Source organism: Delphinus delphis, chromosome 2, assembly GCF_949987515.2.
Source record: "Delphinus delphis chromosome 2, mDelDel1.2, whole genome shotgun sequence".
NCBI lineage: Eukaryota > Metazoa > Chordata > Mammalia > Artiodactyla > Delphinidae > Delphinus > Delphinus delphis.
This window is the reverse complement of record NC_082684.1, coordinates 173,027,213-173,045,077: the sequence shown is the minus strand read 5'-3', so window position 1 is coordinate 173,045,077 and position 17,865 is coordinate 173,027,213. Positions and strand designations below refer to the sequence as shown.

Sequence of the window (17,865 nt, the reverse complement as noted above, 5' to 3'; positions counted from 1 at the left end):
TATCTTCCCTTTTTCCTTTACTTCTCACCACAGAAAGTTTACCTTCCGTTTGATACTTGAGGAAGATCTCCGGTAATCTCTTTTAAATGTTTTATTTTGTGGCTTGCTTTTGGTAACCCCTTAGCCATTTGGCCTTCCGGTGCCAAGTTAGTTACCAAAAGCCACGCTGATACTTTCCATCCCCAGAGCAAAGAATCATTGAATTGGAGCCGCTGTCCGTAATCTGCGGACACAAGCTTTGTTTCTGTTTCAGCTCCGAATCTCCTTAAATGTATGTTTATTCATGAAAATAAAATGAACTTCTTGGATTTCTTTTCATACCAACGTTTCCAGTAATTTTTGGGTCCCTGCTTGCAACAACTGCAAATTATGAGAGTTTCTTGTCTCCTGTAAAATTTGGAACTGGAGTGCCACCCTGTAGAACAAAGAAACAGGAGTGACAAGAGTCCCGACACGAGATGTGTGCTGTGAACTGGGGATTTAATTTCAGAGGCCCGTTGCTGGAAAATATCACTGACGGAGGAAACCGATGCGTCCTCCACCCTCCGCCCTCCACCCCCAAGAAAAGCTGCTCTAATGAGCAGTACTTCCCTTTCCTTCCTTACCTAAATTTATGACTTTAACAGCTTGGATAATTTCCTGGTGGGGTGCGCTCCCTGTCACTTAGTATTTCCTCCGCCTGCAATTACCGTTCCAACACGGGGGCTCCATTAGCAGCTATGCTGCCCTCCTCCCGTTTGCCACACGTGAATGCATTTCACGGACTCTCATGCTCCAGACGGACTTGGCAGCCTGACGTGAATGATGTCTTCTCTGCCCTGAGATCTTACCCACCACATGTCTTGACCCCGATATACTTCAAGGCAATCCAAGCAGTAGACACGTGTTGCGAGAATGAATTAAAAATGAAGTAAAGGGGAAAGACCAGGTTGAAAGCCAATAAGGCCAGGGGCGACGTGAGCAAAGACGCCATGCTGGTCTAATGAGACTGTGGTTAGACCAGGAAAGGACAAGGAGTGGACGTATATCTGGATCCAAGACTAGAGCCGAGTTAGGAATCGGGGATTTGGGTGTTAGGTTTAGTGATTGGTCCTGGGCACTGTGCCCGCTTTGTTCCAGCCGGCTCAGTTAGCACGCTGGGAATCCCGTGCGTGTACAGTGGGGTGGAATGCATGACAGGTGCCAGCCACTCCAAAATCCACAAGGGCCCCAAATAAGACTTTCTGAAAGGCCACTGAGGATGCTTGCTTGCAAGTCTGAAGAAGAGAGAGGTGACTTCCACTCTGTTTCCCTGGATTTTCTTTCCAGATGACGACGGACATGTCACTAGCTTCCTGGAATCATGATCTCCCAGTATTCTATTGTCAGTGAAGAAAACTTGATTTTATCTTTTTGGTTGTTTTAATGATAATTGATCAGAGGCCAGACGGATGGGGTTCACATGCTGGCTCCACACTACCCAGTGTGTGACTGTGAACAGTGACTTATGTCTTCTGCGCCTCAATTCTACCAGCTGCAAAAAGGAATTGTAAGAAAGATGGAACTTTTTTAAAGACCTAAATGTAAGGCCAGACACTATCAAACTCTTAGAGGAAAACATAGGCAGAACACTCTATGACATCAATCACAGCAAGATCCTTTCTGACCCACCTCCTAGAGAAATGGAAGTAAAACCAAAAATAAACACCTAATGAAACTTCAAAGCTTTTGCACAGCAAAGGAAACCCTAAACGAGATGAAAAGACAACCCTCAGAATGGGAGAAGATATTTGCAAATGAAACAACTGACAAAGGATTAATCTCCAAAATTTATAAGCAGCTCATGCAGCTCAATAACAAAAAAACAAACAACCCAATCCAAAAATGGGCAGAAGACCTAAATAGACATTTCTCCAAAGAAGACATACAGGTGGCCAACAAACACATGAAAGGATGCTCAACATCACTAATCATTAGAGAAATGTAAATCAAAAGCACAGTGAGGTGTCACCTCACACCAGTCGGAATGGCCATCATCAAAAAATCTACAAAGAATAAATGCTGGAGAGGGTGCGGAGAAAAGGGAACCCTCTTGCACTGTTGGTGGGAATGGAAATTGATAACAGCCACTATGGAGAACAGTATGGAGGTTCCTTAGAAAACTCAAAATAGAACTACCATAAAACCCAGCAATCCCACTACTGGGCATATACCCTGAGAAAACCGTAATTCAAAAAGACACATGTACCACAATGTTCATTGCAGCTCTATTTACAATAGCCAGGACATGGAAGCAACCTAAGTGTCCATCGACAGATGAATGGATAAAGAAGATGTGGCACATATATACAATGGAATATTACTCAGCCATAAAAGGAAACGAAATTGAGTTATTTGTAGTGAGGTGGATGGACCTAGAGTCTGTCATACAGAGTGAAGTAAGTGAGAAAGAGAAAAACAAATACCATATGCTAACACATATATATGGAATCTTAAAAGAAAATGGTTCTGAAGAACCTAGGGGCAGGACAGGAATAAAGATGCAGACCTACTAGAGAATGGACTTGAGGACACGGGGAGGGGGAAGGGTAAGCTGGGACGAAGTGAGAGAGTGGCGTGGACATATATACACTACCAAATGTAAAATAGATAGCTAGTGGGAAGCAGTCGCATAGCACAGGGAGATCACCTCGGTGCTTTGTGACCACCTAGAGGGGTGGGATAGGGAGGGTGGGAGGGAGACGCAAGAGGGAGGGGATATGGGGATATATGTATATGTATAGCTGATTCACTTTGTTATACGGCAGAAACTAACACACCATTGTAAAGCAATTATACTTCAATAAAGATGTTAAAAAAAAAAGAAAGAAAGGTGGAATTTTAAAAAATATGCTTAAAGCGTTAATCACAGTGTCTGGTACAGATAAGTGTTAGCTGCTGCTCCTGGTGTTTCTATTACTACTATTACTGTTTCTATTACTACTATACTATGTTAAAGGTCTAAACTTATCTTTTTGAAAATTGTGAACCTTAGGTACACAGACCTGGATCCATAATCCTTAGTTCATTGCTATCATGATTAGTTTGTGAACAGGCTTATTTTATCTTAAAGTATTTTTTTTAATCTTAAATAATATATTATAAAAATTTTCACACACTCTTCGCTATATCATCTCATTAAATTCTTTTCACTTCAGAAGTGGCTTATTTTGATACCTTCTAGAAGATTCACAAGTGAGTTAAGAAGGAAAAAAGTGATAGTGCAGAAAATGAAAAGAAAAGCAAGTTCATATACGTTTATAATTTGTTTGCATGGAAAGCTTAGCTCTGAAGTTAAGGTGAAGCATTGGCATACTTTGGGGAATGTAAAACATGCTGTGTGTTTTGTTTTTGAATTGAAATGCTTTCTTCTTACTCCAGTTTATACTCATTTTAACCCACACATATAGTTGGTTTATTTTCTCCCTGAGCAAGATGAAACTTAGTAAAAGAAGAAGACAGTAGGAATATTTTCCCACCTCCTACTCTCCAACGATCTGAGGGAATATATTCCAGTTTCTAGAAATGAAAATACAAACATTACTGAGGAAGCTAATATCCGTTTTCCCCCTTCATCATGTGCTTTGGCCTGTGAGTGATGAGTGTTTCAGCGAGGGGACCATGAGTCACTCCATCACCAGGGCTTTGACCCTGGGGGAGGGGCTACTCGCCGCACCCCTATCAGCCACTCTTCTTGGTTCTGAGCAAGGCATCCGTGATGGCTCGTCTTTATTCAGTACAGTTTTAAAATGGATCGGGACACTCCGCCTTCCTTTTGTATTGGATTTTACATTTTAGAAAGCTCCTTGCTCAGGGGTAGTTGTTTGGAGACTGAATTAAAGGGGGACACAGATTCAGGCAGGGGAAGTTTTAGGCTCCTTTGGTGACCTAGGCAAGACAGCATGAAGTTCCACAGCAAGACACTGCCGGGCAGGTGGAGGCAAGGGGTGCAAGAGACACGTCGGAGGAAGAGTTAACAGAACATAAGGATCCATTCCACTGGGGGATAAGGGAGGGATCTAAAAAGGCTTGGCAATTGGGTACATACTCTGGCATTTACTGAGGCAAGAAATGAAGCTGGGGCTTCCCTGGTGGCGCAGTGGTTGAGAGTCTGCCTGCCGATGCAGGGGACACGGGTTCGTGCCCCGGTCCGGGAAGATCCCACATGTCGCGGAGCGGTTGGGCCCGTGAGCCATGGCCGCTGAGCCTGCGGGTCCGGAGCCTGTGCTCCACAACGGGAGAGGCCACAACAGTGAGAGGCCCGAGTACCGGAAAAAAAAAAAAAAAAAGAAATGAAGGTGCAGGAGGAATTAGGGGGAGGGGGCGATGATCTCAGTTTGAGACGTTGACTTCCAAGGTTGATGGAACATACCAGCAATGGTGTCTGGAATGCAGTCAGAAAGCTGAGCCTGGAGCTTGGAGAGAGGGCTGGACTACGGTTGTACGTAGTAGCCAACTAGCACGTGTCTTGGAAATCTTAAAACAGAAGCCATATCCTTGATACATTCCGTCAGGCAGCAGAAGGCTAGATTAAATGGCGTGAATAGCCACCTGGCTTAGGTACTGCAGTACAGTTATATGAGTAGCATATTTTCCTGTCTCTGTATGGGGTCATTTACATGTCCGTCTGGCTAAACACTTGAGCACTTTAAATATATATGTTATTTTAAATTTTTATATGGTCCTCATACTAAGTTTCTAAAATACAGAAAAGAAAAAATAAGAAATTGATGGCATCCATAATATTGCAATACAAACTATTAACATCTTGGCTCATTTCCTACAGAAACACACACATGCACACTTACACACACAGACACGAAGAGAGTTAATATAAAACTGCGTATAGTTTTGTATCCTGCCTTTTTTCACTTAGCTTATTTAATATGCTTCTTCTTAAGAAGAGTTTCTTTGGCCATATAATCAGTTACATGGACACCGTAGAATTGAGTTAAGCACTAGCTTATCATTGATCACTTAGGTTACTTCTATTCTTTTCTTATTATAATAATGCTCTGAAGAGCATATTTATATGTAAATCTTAGTCTACATTTCCCATTATTTCCTTTATATAGATTCTCTTTTTCTAATTGAAAACTCTATTATGAAATATTTTAAATCTACAGAAAAGTATCAGCTACACAACGCATGTAAAGTATAGCATGAACAAAAACATCCTCCTTGCTAAATCTCAATATTTGGCCGTATTTGCTTCAAGTTCTTTGTTTTGTTTTTTTTCTACCAAAAGAAATGCATTCCTTTTGAGGCCCCATGTGTAGCCCACACTGTTCCATTCCCAGCCCCTGGCCCAGAGGAAAGCAATTTATGAGAAATTGTGTTTACAATTCCCATGACTACTTTGGTACTTTTTCATGGTATGTGTGCATCTGTATACAGTATGTAATGTTATTCTGCGTGTTTTACAAATATGTGTTATGTTGTATTATGTACATCAAGTAAATGTATTATGTTCAAGTAAATAAATTATTATGTACAATTTATTTATCTGAGGAACATAATACAACATAACACATATTCTTCCATCCACTCTTTTCATCCAACAATCTGTTTTGAACGTTTTTCTGCACTGTGGTGCATTCAGATCGAATGCATTCTTTTTGCCACCATACAAGATTCCACTCTATCAACATCCCATGAGTCACGTACCCACGTACTGTTAGTGCACATTTCAGTTGCTTCTGATGTTGTACTATGGCAACCCTCAGCAAGGAACATTCTTGTCCACATTTTTGAATGCAGTCATGCAAGAGTTTGTCTCGGGTAGACGCCCGGAAGTGAAAGAGCTAACTTTTACATTTCCTGTGTTGCCAAATTCCACTAAAAAATGTGTGCGTGAGCATTCCTATCATGAAACAGGAGAAACTTACCTTCATATTATCTACCCCCATTTTTAAGACGATGAAACTCATAACTAGAAGCTTCTGAAGTGCAGGAACAAACAAGTATCCCAGATGGACCCAGGACTGGAGTCTAGGTGTTCTGACTCTCAGAGTGCTTCCAGGTGTTCTGATCACGAGATCCCTGTGCTTCCCAGGTGTTCTGAACCTAAGGTCACTGTGCTCTCCTCTGGGCCTTAGTCGGTCAGATGGAACATGTCAGATGGGCCGAATCCCGTATGTAGCCTGTCAGTGAAGGCTGAGCACTGAGAGGCCATGAACAGGGTGGTTTGAGACGAGTGTGAGTGTTGACATCCACTTAGGCTCCACTTTTTGGACATTTTTGAAGCTGTGCTGTGAAGCCGGGTTTGGTGTTGTAGGGAAAATGATTGGAGAGGAACACAGAGATTTTTAAGGAAATCACTGTTCTTCCTGAACTAGACCGGATACTTTGTCATCCCCAACTCAACCTGCTGCATTAACGATCTTATGAATTCTTGAACAAGCTGTGATAGCTTTACTTTCCAAAGAACTAAGGAAGAAATAAGGAAAGAAAACAAGGGCGTTCGCCATCAGGGTAACACATTCGCTGAATGCGCATCTCACTCCAGGCAGGTCACCGTCACCACGGCAGCTCCTCGGGGAGGGCCAGCGGTTCCAAGGACAGTGGAGATGCCGCTCTCTCTCCATTTCTTCCCTTTGTGTACACAACTCAGCCCACCCCCCGGCTGCCCCGTCACTACAGCCAGTCACCCCTTAGACCTCAAGTAATTTCCAAGTCACTAAGTTCCATGAATGACTTTTGGTCCCTTCAGTGGAAGGTGACACAGGGGGTCGCTCCAGGTGAGGGAAAGGAGACTCAGAGGCCTGGGAAACCCATCGTCCCATAATATTTCCAGGGACTCTTGTGTGGAGAAGTGAGGCGGGGGGGAGTGGTCACCCAGATGTCCGTTTCTTGTCACTGTTTACATTTCAAGGCCTCTGTCTCTTGCTTCTTATGGCCGTTCCCTTTCTCTCTACCCCTTTTTAAGAAAAAGTTAGGATTTAGACCTCTCTGCTTTATTTCTCCAAAATACTACACACGTGAGGCTCTATTATATGGTAGACTGCCTAAATATTGCAGGTGAGCTAAAATGTGATATTAGACATCCTTGCCCTAAAAACTCCAGTGTGCATTCCTTGCTCAGTGCCTCATTTCACACCCCCTGGATTGGTTATTTGTTGCTGCCTACAAACGTATCCCCAAACGTAATAGCTCAAAACAACAATAATTCTAGTTTCTGTGGGTCAGGAACCCTGGTGTGACTTACCACGTGGCCGTTGGCAGGATTCGGTTCTTTGCAGGCTGTGGCTAGAGGCCTCCCTCAGCCCCTCGCCACGCGGCCTCTCTGCAGAGCATCCCACAGCACAGCAGCTGCTTCCTCAGGGCGAGCAGTCCAGGGCGCAGGGGACAGTTTCAACAAGAGGGGCTGCCAGCAAGATGCAAGGGTCCATCTGTCCCAACCGAGCCATGGCAGTGAGACCCCTCACTCTGACCTTGTCCTGTTTATCAGAAGCAGGTCGTTAGGTCCATGCCACCCTCCGGGGAAGAGGCTGCACAGGGCGTGAAGCACTGGGGGCCAGGTCAGAAGTTGCCACCCTGTGCTCACCCCACCACCCCAGCTGGACAGTTTTCATGGATTATGTCTCCAACTCAGGCTCCCGTCGTGCCGGATGAACCCCCACCTTTGGACCTCTTTTTGTCTTTGCCTCCCTAGCTTTCCCATTCCCTCCCTACGATGTTTTATCCATTTCTTAAACAGCAATTTAGTGATCTCTTCATCCCACTTTAATAGCAGAGGCTAATATCTATTAAGTACTTACTGTGTGCCAGAAACGACCCGACGTACCTTTATGCCTTTTAACTTATTTAATTCTGACGAACAGTATGAACGATATTCTCATGTCAGTCCAGTTTTACAGATTAGGCAGCTGAAGGACAGAGAGGAGAGAGACCCGTCCACAGTAAGTCACGTAGCATCTCTCCCCTGGCAGTCGTTCTCTGAGAGCCTGCGAGGGTGTTTTGCTAAATAAACACCTTCTGTTTTTTTCTCTTTGAAAGGAATTCTGCCACCTGCTTTTAAAGAATACATGTTGTTATATAATACATATTTCCATCATCAGTAAGTATATGGAAAGGCGAAAGGTTCCCTTTGCTTGGCTCCTTTATTTTCTCAAATTGCCGGTCCCTGGACTCTGACCACTGGCCTCTCTAAACGTCATCCGGAAGGGGTGCTGGTCTCTCGTTGGAATGGTTTGCCTCCCCGTCACTTGGTGCTGCAGTTGACACATGTCAGCTTTGAAAAGGGGTTGATATTTACTCAGATCTCCTTAACATTATAAAGCATCAAGTATTAAAGTTCATAAATGTTTGGCTCAGTTCTACCCTCTGGCTACAGCTCAGGGTATATAGAGGGTCCCCGGTGGTACCGTAATGTCATGTGTCCTGGATACTCTGGGCCTTGGGGGTCGGTCCGGTGTCCTGCACCCACCTTCCGCCATCCTCCTCCTCTCGTGGTCCTGGTGAGGGGCTGGCACAGCCCGTGAGAGGGCACCTGGCTGCTGCGTGTGTGGCCTGGCCCCTGACCTTGATCGGAGCCTCCTCCACTGCCCTCTGGGTCCGGAAGCAGCTCCACTTGACCTCTTTCCCACGGTGAATAACCTCTTCCCCGCCGTCGTGCCTGCTGTGCGCTTGTGCTGCCCAGTCCACGAGACAAGAAGCAGCTTTCTTTCTTAACTCTGGGTTTTCCTCAACCTTAGTCCGTTGTTCTCAGGGGTCATATGCTCTTTATACACGATATTTACTTACTCATTTGTACATCAGACGTTTATTGTCTGTTATGTGCCTGGTTCTGTTCTTTTAAAAAGTCTCCTATTTTTGTACGATAGAGGTAAGTTCAGGTATTTTTAACGTATGTGCTGGTATCTGGAAATCTGACAGACTCTGAATACTTTGTAAAGACACTGATTAACTTTAGCGAAGAAATTAGATTACTGCTTAACTCCATCTGCCTGTCTTTAGAGCCCCTGTAGTTGGAACTCCCACGGATGGTGGCTGCTTTTTCTTTTGTGGATTCAACTTCAACATTTTATTTTACTGGAGTTATCTAGAAATGAGTTAGTCGCAATGTGCAGTTCTTTTTTGTTTGTTTGTTTGTTTTGTATATGTCTCTTTTTACCACCTAAGCAACAGATCAGAAAATCAATTCCCAGGCCCAGGAAACTCTTGGCAGTAGACTTACATAAGGCTTATATATCTATAAGCTATGTGAATATGTTATGTGTATAGCCAGTAATAATATAATTTGCTAGCTCTGCCTTAGGAACTAAATGGAAGTAAAGGAAATGCATACTGATAATTTTTATGACTTTAGAATTTAAAAAAATAGCAACAAGATTTCTCCTATTTTCTTCCCTGCAGTTTTTTCCTTATAATTTTTTTTGCAAATTTTACATCAAGTTTATTTTCTTCCAGGTTTATTGAGATATAATTAACACACAACACTGTGTAAGGTGAGGTGTACAGCATAATGATGTGACCTACGTACAGCGTGAAGTGATGACTCCAGTAAGTTTAGTGAACACCCATCATCCGATATAGACACAAAAGAGAAGAAATAGGGAAAGTATTTGTCCTTGTGCTGAGAGCTCTTGGGATTGACAACTTTCTTCACAACTTTCCTGTGTAACATACAGCAGTGTTGATTCTGTTTATCATGTTGTACGTCACATCCCTGGTTCTTAGTCATCTCGTAACGGGAGGTTTGTACGTTTTGACCCCCTTCCTCACCATGCAAAAATACCACATTATTACTGACTGTGTTCCTCACACTGTATGTTTCACCCCCATGACTCATTTATCTTGTAACTGGCAGTCTGTCCCTCTTAATCTCCTTCACCTATTTCTCTCCTCCCCTCACCCACTCCCCTCTGACAACCACCTGTTTGTTCTCTGTATCCATAGCTCTGTTTCTGTTTTGTTATATTTGTTCATTTGTTTTATTTTTTAGATTCCACATGTAAGTGAGATCATATAGTAGTAGTCTTTCTCTGTCTGACTTATTTTACTTAGCACCATACCCTTTAGATCCGTTCATGTTGTCACAAATGGCAAGATTTCATTCTTTTTTGTGACCGAGTAATATTCCATTGTATATATATGCCACATCTTCTTTATCCATTCTTCTGTCGATGGACACTTAGGTTGCTTCCATGTCCTGCCTATTGTAAATAGAGCTGCAATGAACACTGTGGTACATGACTCTTTTTTAATTATGGTTTTCTCAGGGTATCTGCCCAGTAGTGGGATTGCTGGGTCATATGGTAGTTCTATTTTTAGTTTTTTAAGGAACCTCCATAGTGGCTGTAGCAATTTACATTCCCACCCACAGTGCACCAGGGTTCCCTTTTCTCCACAGTATCACCAACACTTCTTTGCAGTCTTTTTGATGATGGCCTTCATTCTGCCAGGTGTGGGATGATATCTCATTCTGGTTTTGATTTGCATTTTCCTGGTGATTAATTGTCTTGAGCATCTTTTCAAGGACCTGTTGGTAAAATCAGCATTTCAATGTGGGATTATGGCAAAAGAGAGTCATATTGGGCTCGGAGCTTGATAACTCAGTGGAGGTTGGATTCCTTATAATTTTATAAATGAACGCTTAAATTGATTTGATATTACTCTCAAATAAAAGGACTGCTATTCCAAACTGTTAAAAAAAAGAAGACCCCAGCTGTCTCCTTGATAACGTGAGGTCTTACACTTTCATAAAATGGTAATTGGGAACATATAACTTAATAACTATCATACACATTGTAAAGAGAAGTAACATGATATAATACAGAATTTGGAGAGAGAAGAATTAAGTTCCTGGTTCTGCTACTCAGTAGCTCCGTGATCGTGGGTCACTAGCTCCATGATCGTGGGTCACTAGCTCCCATTGGATGAGACAATAGTAGCTAGCACACTTGTGAAGTCTCACTTTCTTCACTAAAAAAACAAAAAACATCACATGCTGTTGAGGACTAGTTTTAGAGATGTTTGCACTGGTGCTTGTAAAATTACAACATGCTAACCAAATGTAGGGTGACATTGGTATATAATTTTGATTTAGGGACATTGGAAACCTTCTATCTTGGATCTGTTCCTTGTGAAGTAATGCCCCAGGTGTATGGATTTCAGCCAGAGTCCTGTGATTCCAGGATCTCGGGGGTAGGAGGGGCTGGAAACATGTAGACCTCCTAGAAGATGTGTTCTTTTAAAGAACCTCCAGGGAAATGGTTCATTCATGGGACTTTCTGAATGACTTTCGCCTTCACTTTCTACCTTCCTTATTTTGCCTTAAGAGGATTTCAACCATTCAGAGAGAGGAAGACAACTTAGAAAGGGAAGGAACAATATCTACTTACTCCCTAGCCCTCTGAATTTGGAGAGAGAGAAAGGAAACTAGAGGAGTCTTGGCTTTGTGAGTTCATGGACTTGTAAAAATCCTCTGCATGTGTGTGTATCGTTGGGTGTTGTTTGTTGCTTTTTGGGGGACGTCTATAAACCTCATAGAACCCATGTTCCACTGAAGTTTAAGAAATGCTCTTTTAAGCAAACAAACCAGTCACCTTGAGAGAAGCAAGTGGTCTTGTACAAGCACTCTTGACCAAGGGTCGGTTGCCATATTCCCCAGACCCCTGGACCCCAGATGTTCTAAGAGGGTAGTCTTTAAAGCAAGATAGTATTAATATAACATTACTGAAATCCTACGTTATTATAGCTATAAACTCAGGAAAGTTTAAAACCAAGTACAGAGATAAACAAATCTTGGATTAAACCCATGGTGGTAATACTTGCGAGTAGGTTGCAGTGTAAATGCAGTATAAGAGGTTGTGTAATGATGGCGTGTGTGTGGGTTTGGCTCCTATTCAAGGTATTCAGAAGAGGCAGTCACACTAGATTGCAAACTATATTTTGAATTGGTTGAGAATATATCATTTAGTTTTTAATCAACCTTTAAATGTTGAGTGAAAATCAGTTTTAACGTTTTATTGGATATATAGATTTAAAGATTAGGACATTGAGGGAAACAAAGAAAAAAGAAGTGATGCTCCAGAGCATTTATGTGAAATCCATCATCGTAAAAGTTTTCGCCCCTCATTAGAGTTAAAGGTCCTATTGATGTTTGACTCATGTGCTCATACAAATTAAACTGAGAATAGCCTCCCAGTCACACTTACGTGCTAAGGAGAACGCTGATTGTAATCACTAGGTATTCTAAAGTCACTTGTGTGTACCTTCCTTGTATTAAGTTCCCGACTTTCTGTTTTCTCCCAGGGCTTTCTTATGAAATGTAAATAGCAATTTATGTTGCATGAAACAGTCATATTTTAACCTCATACTTTTACTCCCACCCTGGCGGTTGGCCAGCTGATGCATCTATCTTGCTTAATTGAAATCTTGCATTGGACAAAACGAAAGGTTTAATTCTGGACTCCAGAACCTAGCTGTCTGGTTCACCGTGTCCTGCTCCCTCTTAGGAACTGTGTGTCTTGGTCACATCAGTGAGCTCTCTGTGCATCCGTTATCCTCTTCTTGAAAATGGAGGGAATCTGGGGAGGAGGAAACTGGAGAGTATATGTGAAAGGCTGAATCCAGTTCCTGGCTCATAGTAAACGTTTAATGAACGGTTGCTGTCATTATTATTATCATCCAGAGACAAAGAACTCATTTCCCCCCAGTTTACACATAAGAGCATTCTAAGATTCACACCAGACACACAGAATCCCAAGAAAATGCGCAAGCTTCAATTTCACACACCAGTACAGCAATTTTGGGGGTCTGTAATGTAAACTCTGTTCCACTGGCACATATGGAAGGTCAGCTAAGTCCCAGTGCAGAACTGGGCAGCACAGAGCCCAATATCTTTTTTAAACTAATGAGGTAATTTTCTAAATCAGCCTCACATCACTACGTCATTTGAAAGAATTCTACCATTTCTCTTCCTCTTGACCATGACCCCATGAAGAGCATAAAGTTCCAGCAAAGGCTGGGTTTCTGAAAATGAATGATTCCTCCTCATTATTTCTTATGTATTTGCTCCATGTTCATTCTTGTGTCAGCACATGTGAGCATGGCCCATGATGTAACTGCCCTGGAGTCAGGAGAGTTAGAAAGCAGGGAAAGGCCTGGCATTTATAAAGACATCCAGGGATCTAATGGCGAGTTTCTTGGGCACAGAAACTCCTACTGAAATCCCTAGTTTTCCTAGAAATGACCAAAGACTCAGAGACTCCAATGGACCCAAGTGACAAGACAATAAAATGAAGCACTGGATTCCAGCAAATGTGTTTTCTACTAGGTCACCGACGTGCAGGTACTCCACGGAACAGGCGCCTTGTACAGGCAGATCTGAAGTTCTGAACCGCTGTGTTCCCTGTTGTGTTTCTTTGTAGGCATTTGATGGTTTAAGCTCTGCAGCACCTCGCCTTGCCGGTGTGTGTGGAAGACAGCAGCTGAGGAACCCCTTCACCTCTTCAGGAAACAGCCTCTTCCTGCGATTTCAGTCTGGCCCTTCCAGACAGAGCCGGGGGTTCCGCGCTCACTTCAGACAAGGCAAGTTCCGCGCGGGTCTCCCGGAAGCACAAACCATCTGTTCTTAAGTGCCCCTCTTGGTGCTGCAGTAAAATGAGACCGAAATCGGTCCCAGCTTTCTACTTAACATGCGACAATTTCAGTAGAACAAAGGAACCGTGGTTTGCAATGATTCCAACTGTTGATACTTTTAACTTTTCCTTTGTCCAACTAAGGTGACGCGAACTTCCTTGGGATCGCTGTATCTCTCAAGCACATTTTCAGAATAACACTTAAAAGTGCCTTTAATATTAGAGACACTATTAAAGAAGTGTTTATCCAGGTTCATTTATTCACAGATATATTATCTAGTATTTATCCAAAGTTTTATGCTAAGAGATACGCTACTATAAATTACAAGACTTTCTTGTAATATAAAGTCAGGTTCTAACCCTCAAGGTAGTGGTTGCCCTCCACCTGAAGAATCAGTATTGTTTTCCATTGATTTCTTCTTTTCTCTTTTCTTTTCTTTTTTTTTTTTTTGGCCGCACTATGCGGCCTGCATGGAACCCAGGCCACAGTAGTGAAAGCGCTGAGTCCTAACCACTGGACCGCAAGGAAATTCCCCATTTTTTTTTTTCTTAAAGCACCACTTCCTACTAGACCTTTTCACCCATTGCCTTTCATCTGGGAATTTTAGAGATTAACCCTTTATTCCACTGTCAGAGACGGAACCCAGAGCTGGGTGGGTTGTTGTCCCCTTAATACGCCTTTGATTTTTATTGGGAGGATCCTTGTCATTTCAAACAAGTGTGGTCTATTTAGTCATTTCATCTGTTTCAGTGGACTTGGCTTGCCCGGATTCTGCAGTAAAGAGCCCTGGCTAGGAAGAGTTTCTGGGTTGAGGTCTGCCCAAGGTGCACTGTAGGCTTTGGAGCAAGAAGACTGCAAAGTTCTTTCAAAGAAAGAACAGCTTCTTTTTTTTTTTTTTTTTTTTTTTTTTTCCGTACGCGGGCCTCTCACTGTTGTGGCCTCTCCCGTTGCAGAGCACGGGCTCCGGACGCGCAGGCTCAGCGGCCATGGCTCACGGGCCCAGCCGCTCCGCGGCATGTGGGATCTTCCCGGACCAGGGCACGAACCTGCATCCCCTGCATCGGCAGGCGGACTCCCAACCACTACGCCACCAGGGAAGCCCAAGAACAGCTTCTTAACACTCTTTCTTTTCATTTAATTAATCACTTACGTTTTGCTTCATAGCAAAGAAGTCCCCGGCGGGTCTTCTCTGGGCTGCTATAGTAGCCTTCCGGCCTCACCTGCCCTTCTCCCATATTCCTCCAAAGTCAACGTGCAGTAGCGAGTTCTGATTCTGACCTTCAGTGCTCCATTGTCTGTCCTGACTCCACACCGACCAGGGCGTGGAGCCCAAGCTTCTCCACACAGGCACAGAATCTGCCCTGCTCTTTTTCCAGCATCGCTCGACCCTCCTCACGCGCCCCATGCTTCGGCCAAGCGTGTGTGGTGCAGCCCGTGCCCTCCTCTGTCTTTGCTCGGGCTGCCCTGGGCCACTCTCCCTCACCCCCGAATCCTCCTTCAGCGCTGTCTGCGCCATGAGATGCCTTGTACACCCCCCCGTCTTCTACTCCCACAGGGCTCTGCACATCCCTGATGACACACAGCCGCCCTCATGAAGTCTCTTTCAACTGAATATTTATTTTCCTAAAAAAGAAGTCAGTCGTGGGGCTTCCCTGGTGGCGCAGTGGTTGGGAGTCCGCCTGCCGATGCAGGGGACATGGGTTCGTGCCCCGGTCCGGGAAGATCCCACGTGCCGCGGAGCGGCTGGGCCCGTGAGCCATGGCCGCTGAGCCTGCGCATCTGGAGCCTGTGCTCCGCAGCGGGAGGGGCCACAACAGTGAGAGGCCCGCGTACCGCAAAAAAAAAAAAAAAAAAAAGTCAGTCGTAAAAGAGATTATCCCTATGTCTGTAATTTGCAAGTGGGCAGAGTAAGTGAATCAATGCCAGCGTTTTGTTGAATGATTCAGGCAATTCGTAGCCGTTTACTCTGTTGTTCTTTGCCACTCCCCACTCCCCGTAACTGAAGAATACTGTTACAGATGTAGAGTATGTTGCCACTTTCTCAGGGTTTATGTGCAGCTTTCTTGGCAGAGAACTTCCTTGACATGCCTTTCAGAAATAAGGAAACATCATTTATGCTTTCATTCTTCAAATAATTGTGTTGGAGAGTCAGCAAAAATCAAAAGTGTGTGACATGATGTGTGCTCTTGTGTGTCCCTCAGCCTGCGGCGGCTACATCCTCACCGACTCCGTTGATACGATATCCTCTCCCCTGTTCCCTGCCAACTATCCATACAATCAGAACTGCAGCTGGATAATTCAAGCCCGGCCTCCGTGTAAGTAACAAAAATAAAAAAGAATCCAGGACGCTTGGTGGCTGTGGGAAAGTCCAGCTATGACTCATGTTCTTATCTCCTCGGTGGTAACAATTGATGGCCTTCCTCTCCTGTTTTTGGGAGCCCCATTTCCTGATGTGCACAAGAACAAGGGTTTCCTAATCTGGTAGGAAGTAACTTTTACTGTTTATTCTTCATTTAATTATTTTTTAAATTTCAAGGCCTAGCAAAGGAAACGAAACAAAGCAAAAAGCTGTAACCTAGTTGAAATGACAGGCGTGTGAGACTGGGGGTAAGCAAAAATAGTGGATAAATAAATAGTTTTTGACACCTGTGCCTTGAGTGCAGTAGATGCTCAAGGCAGTTGCTGAGTGAATAAATGAACAATAAGAACCGTAGACTGGAAAATTAATAACTCCTAGTTTGGAGATGCAGTGCTATGAGCATATTGGTCTTCAACCAAGGTGGAAGTTAATTACAAAACCTGGTCTCTCCTGTGATGCACGTATTTAAAAAAAAATCCCAGCATAGGCCTTAAGAAACATGGAATACGTGCTTACACTGTGTTCTTTTTAGAATCCTAGAAGCTTGTTTTCTGCTCTGGTAGTAAGGATTACTGTCCACATTTTACAGAGAAAGTGAAGAGTTTCCTAAAGACTCAAGCAGAATGACCGCGAAGAGGGTGATCGCAGGGCCGTTAGGAATCCCGTTCCAAAGGAGCCCTGCCCTTCCTTGAGGTTTTCAGGAAAAACGGATGATTTCAGACATCCTGTGGGAATGGCATTAAGTTCTTTACTCCGCTCTCTGATTAATGACCTGTGTGGTAATAGGAAAGTCACTTACGCTGATGAGGCCCCATTAGCTAATCTGAAAAAAGAAGAGTTTGGCTTAAATATTCTCTAACATTTTTCCTAGGCATGTTAAGCATTAACAGAAGGGTATCTTGATTGCCCTGCATGTCATTTGGGGGTCAGTGATGTAATCCTTAGGCAAAGAAAGTAGCCAGGAACTTAGCCTTGAGTAAAGAAGTCCCCTGCCTCGAGTTCCACAGTCTGGCACCTAAGGATAATTTCTAAACCATTCTAAAGCATTTAGATGAAAGAGGTCACTGGTATAAAGACAGCAATAGGGAAAGATCCTATTCAGAAGATTTGGGACCCTGGAAGAAAACAAAAGGAAAATGTACCCAGGCACATACCTTTCTGCAAGTAATTCAAAGCTCTCTTTATAAATGAATGAACTTCCGTTTCCCGGGTTCTGGCCTTAAAGTAACACCGAGAATGCTAGGATACGTGTGCCGGAGAGGAAAATGTCATATATACAAGCGCAGGTAAAGAATTAGAATTTAAGGAAACTATTCTATTAAGAAAAATACTTCTGCGAGGAACACAGCAACAGTGGATGCATTCCCCATCGTCCGTGAAATAAACCCACCCAAGGGCCCTTCTCCAAGGGTTCTCTTCCCAGTACCAGCGTTTCAGAATCTACAGACATTTTCGAAAGCATGGATTCAATTACTCTTCAAAGGAAAGCTTTCAGCAGAGCGGTTGATACTTCTCCTCTTCACCCCCCTCCCCCATCCGTCCCCCTGTGCACATCTGCCAGATTCATGGCTCCCCTGCTGGAGAAACAGCAGGAGAAAGGATCAGAGGTGAAATAGCATTCCCTGTATGTTTTGTTTGCCAGAACGTTATTAAAGAGTCTTCTCTTTTTCCCTTTCAGTCAATCATATCACCCTCTCCTTTAGCCACTTTGGACTTGAAAGCAGCACAACGTGTACTCGAGACTTCTTAGAGATTTTGGACGGCAGTCGTGATGATGCGCCCCTCCGAGGTACTGCCGCGCTCACTCGCTCACATCTGTGGCCTTGGCTTTTTACAGTTTCTGTGCTTACGTGTGTATATGCTGTCATTCCAGGTTAGAATGTTTCCAATAACTATGAAGA

The 17,865-nt window shown here is 43.6% G+C and overlaps 1 protein-coding gene across 3 annotated transcripts in view; it reads left to right on the top strand.

Annotated features, from left to right (window-relative positions):
• Window positions 1-17,865, top strand: part of CUBN (cubilin) — a 280,926-nt gene that overhangs the window by 141,428 nt on the left and 121,633 nt on the right. For all 3 annotated transcript variants that reach the window (XM_060006307.1, XM_060006306.1, XM_060006305.1), the window contains exons 33-35: window positions 13,395-13,554; window positions 15,807-15,920; window positions 17,643-17,753. In XM_060006307.1, the coding sequence (XP_059862290.1) occupies window positions 13,395-13,554; window positions 15,807-15,920; window positions 17,643-17,753 (385 nt within the window). The remainder of the gene's footprint in view (window positions 1-13,394; window positions 13,555-15,806; window positions 15,921-17,642; window positions 17,754-17,865) is intronic.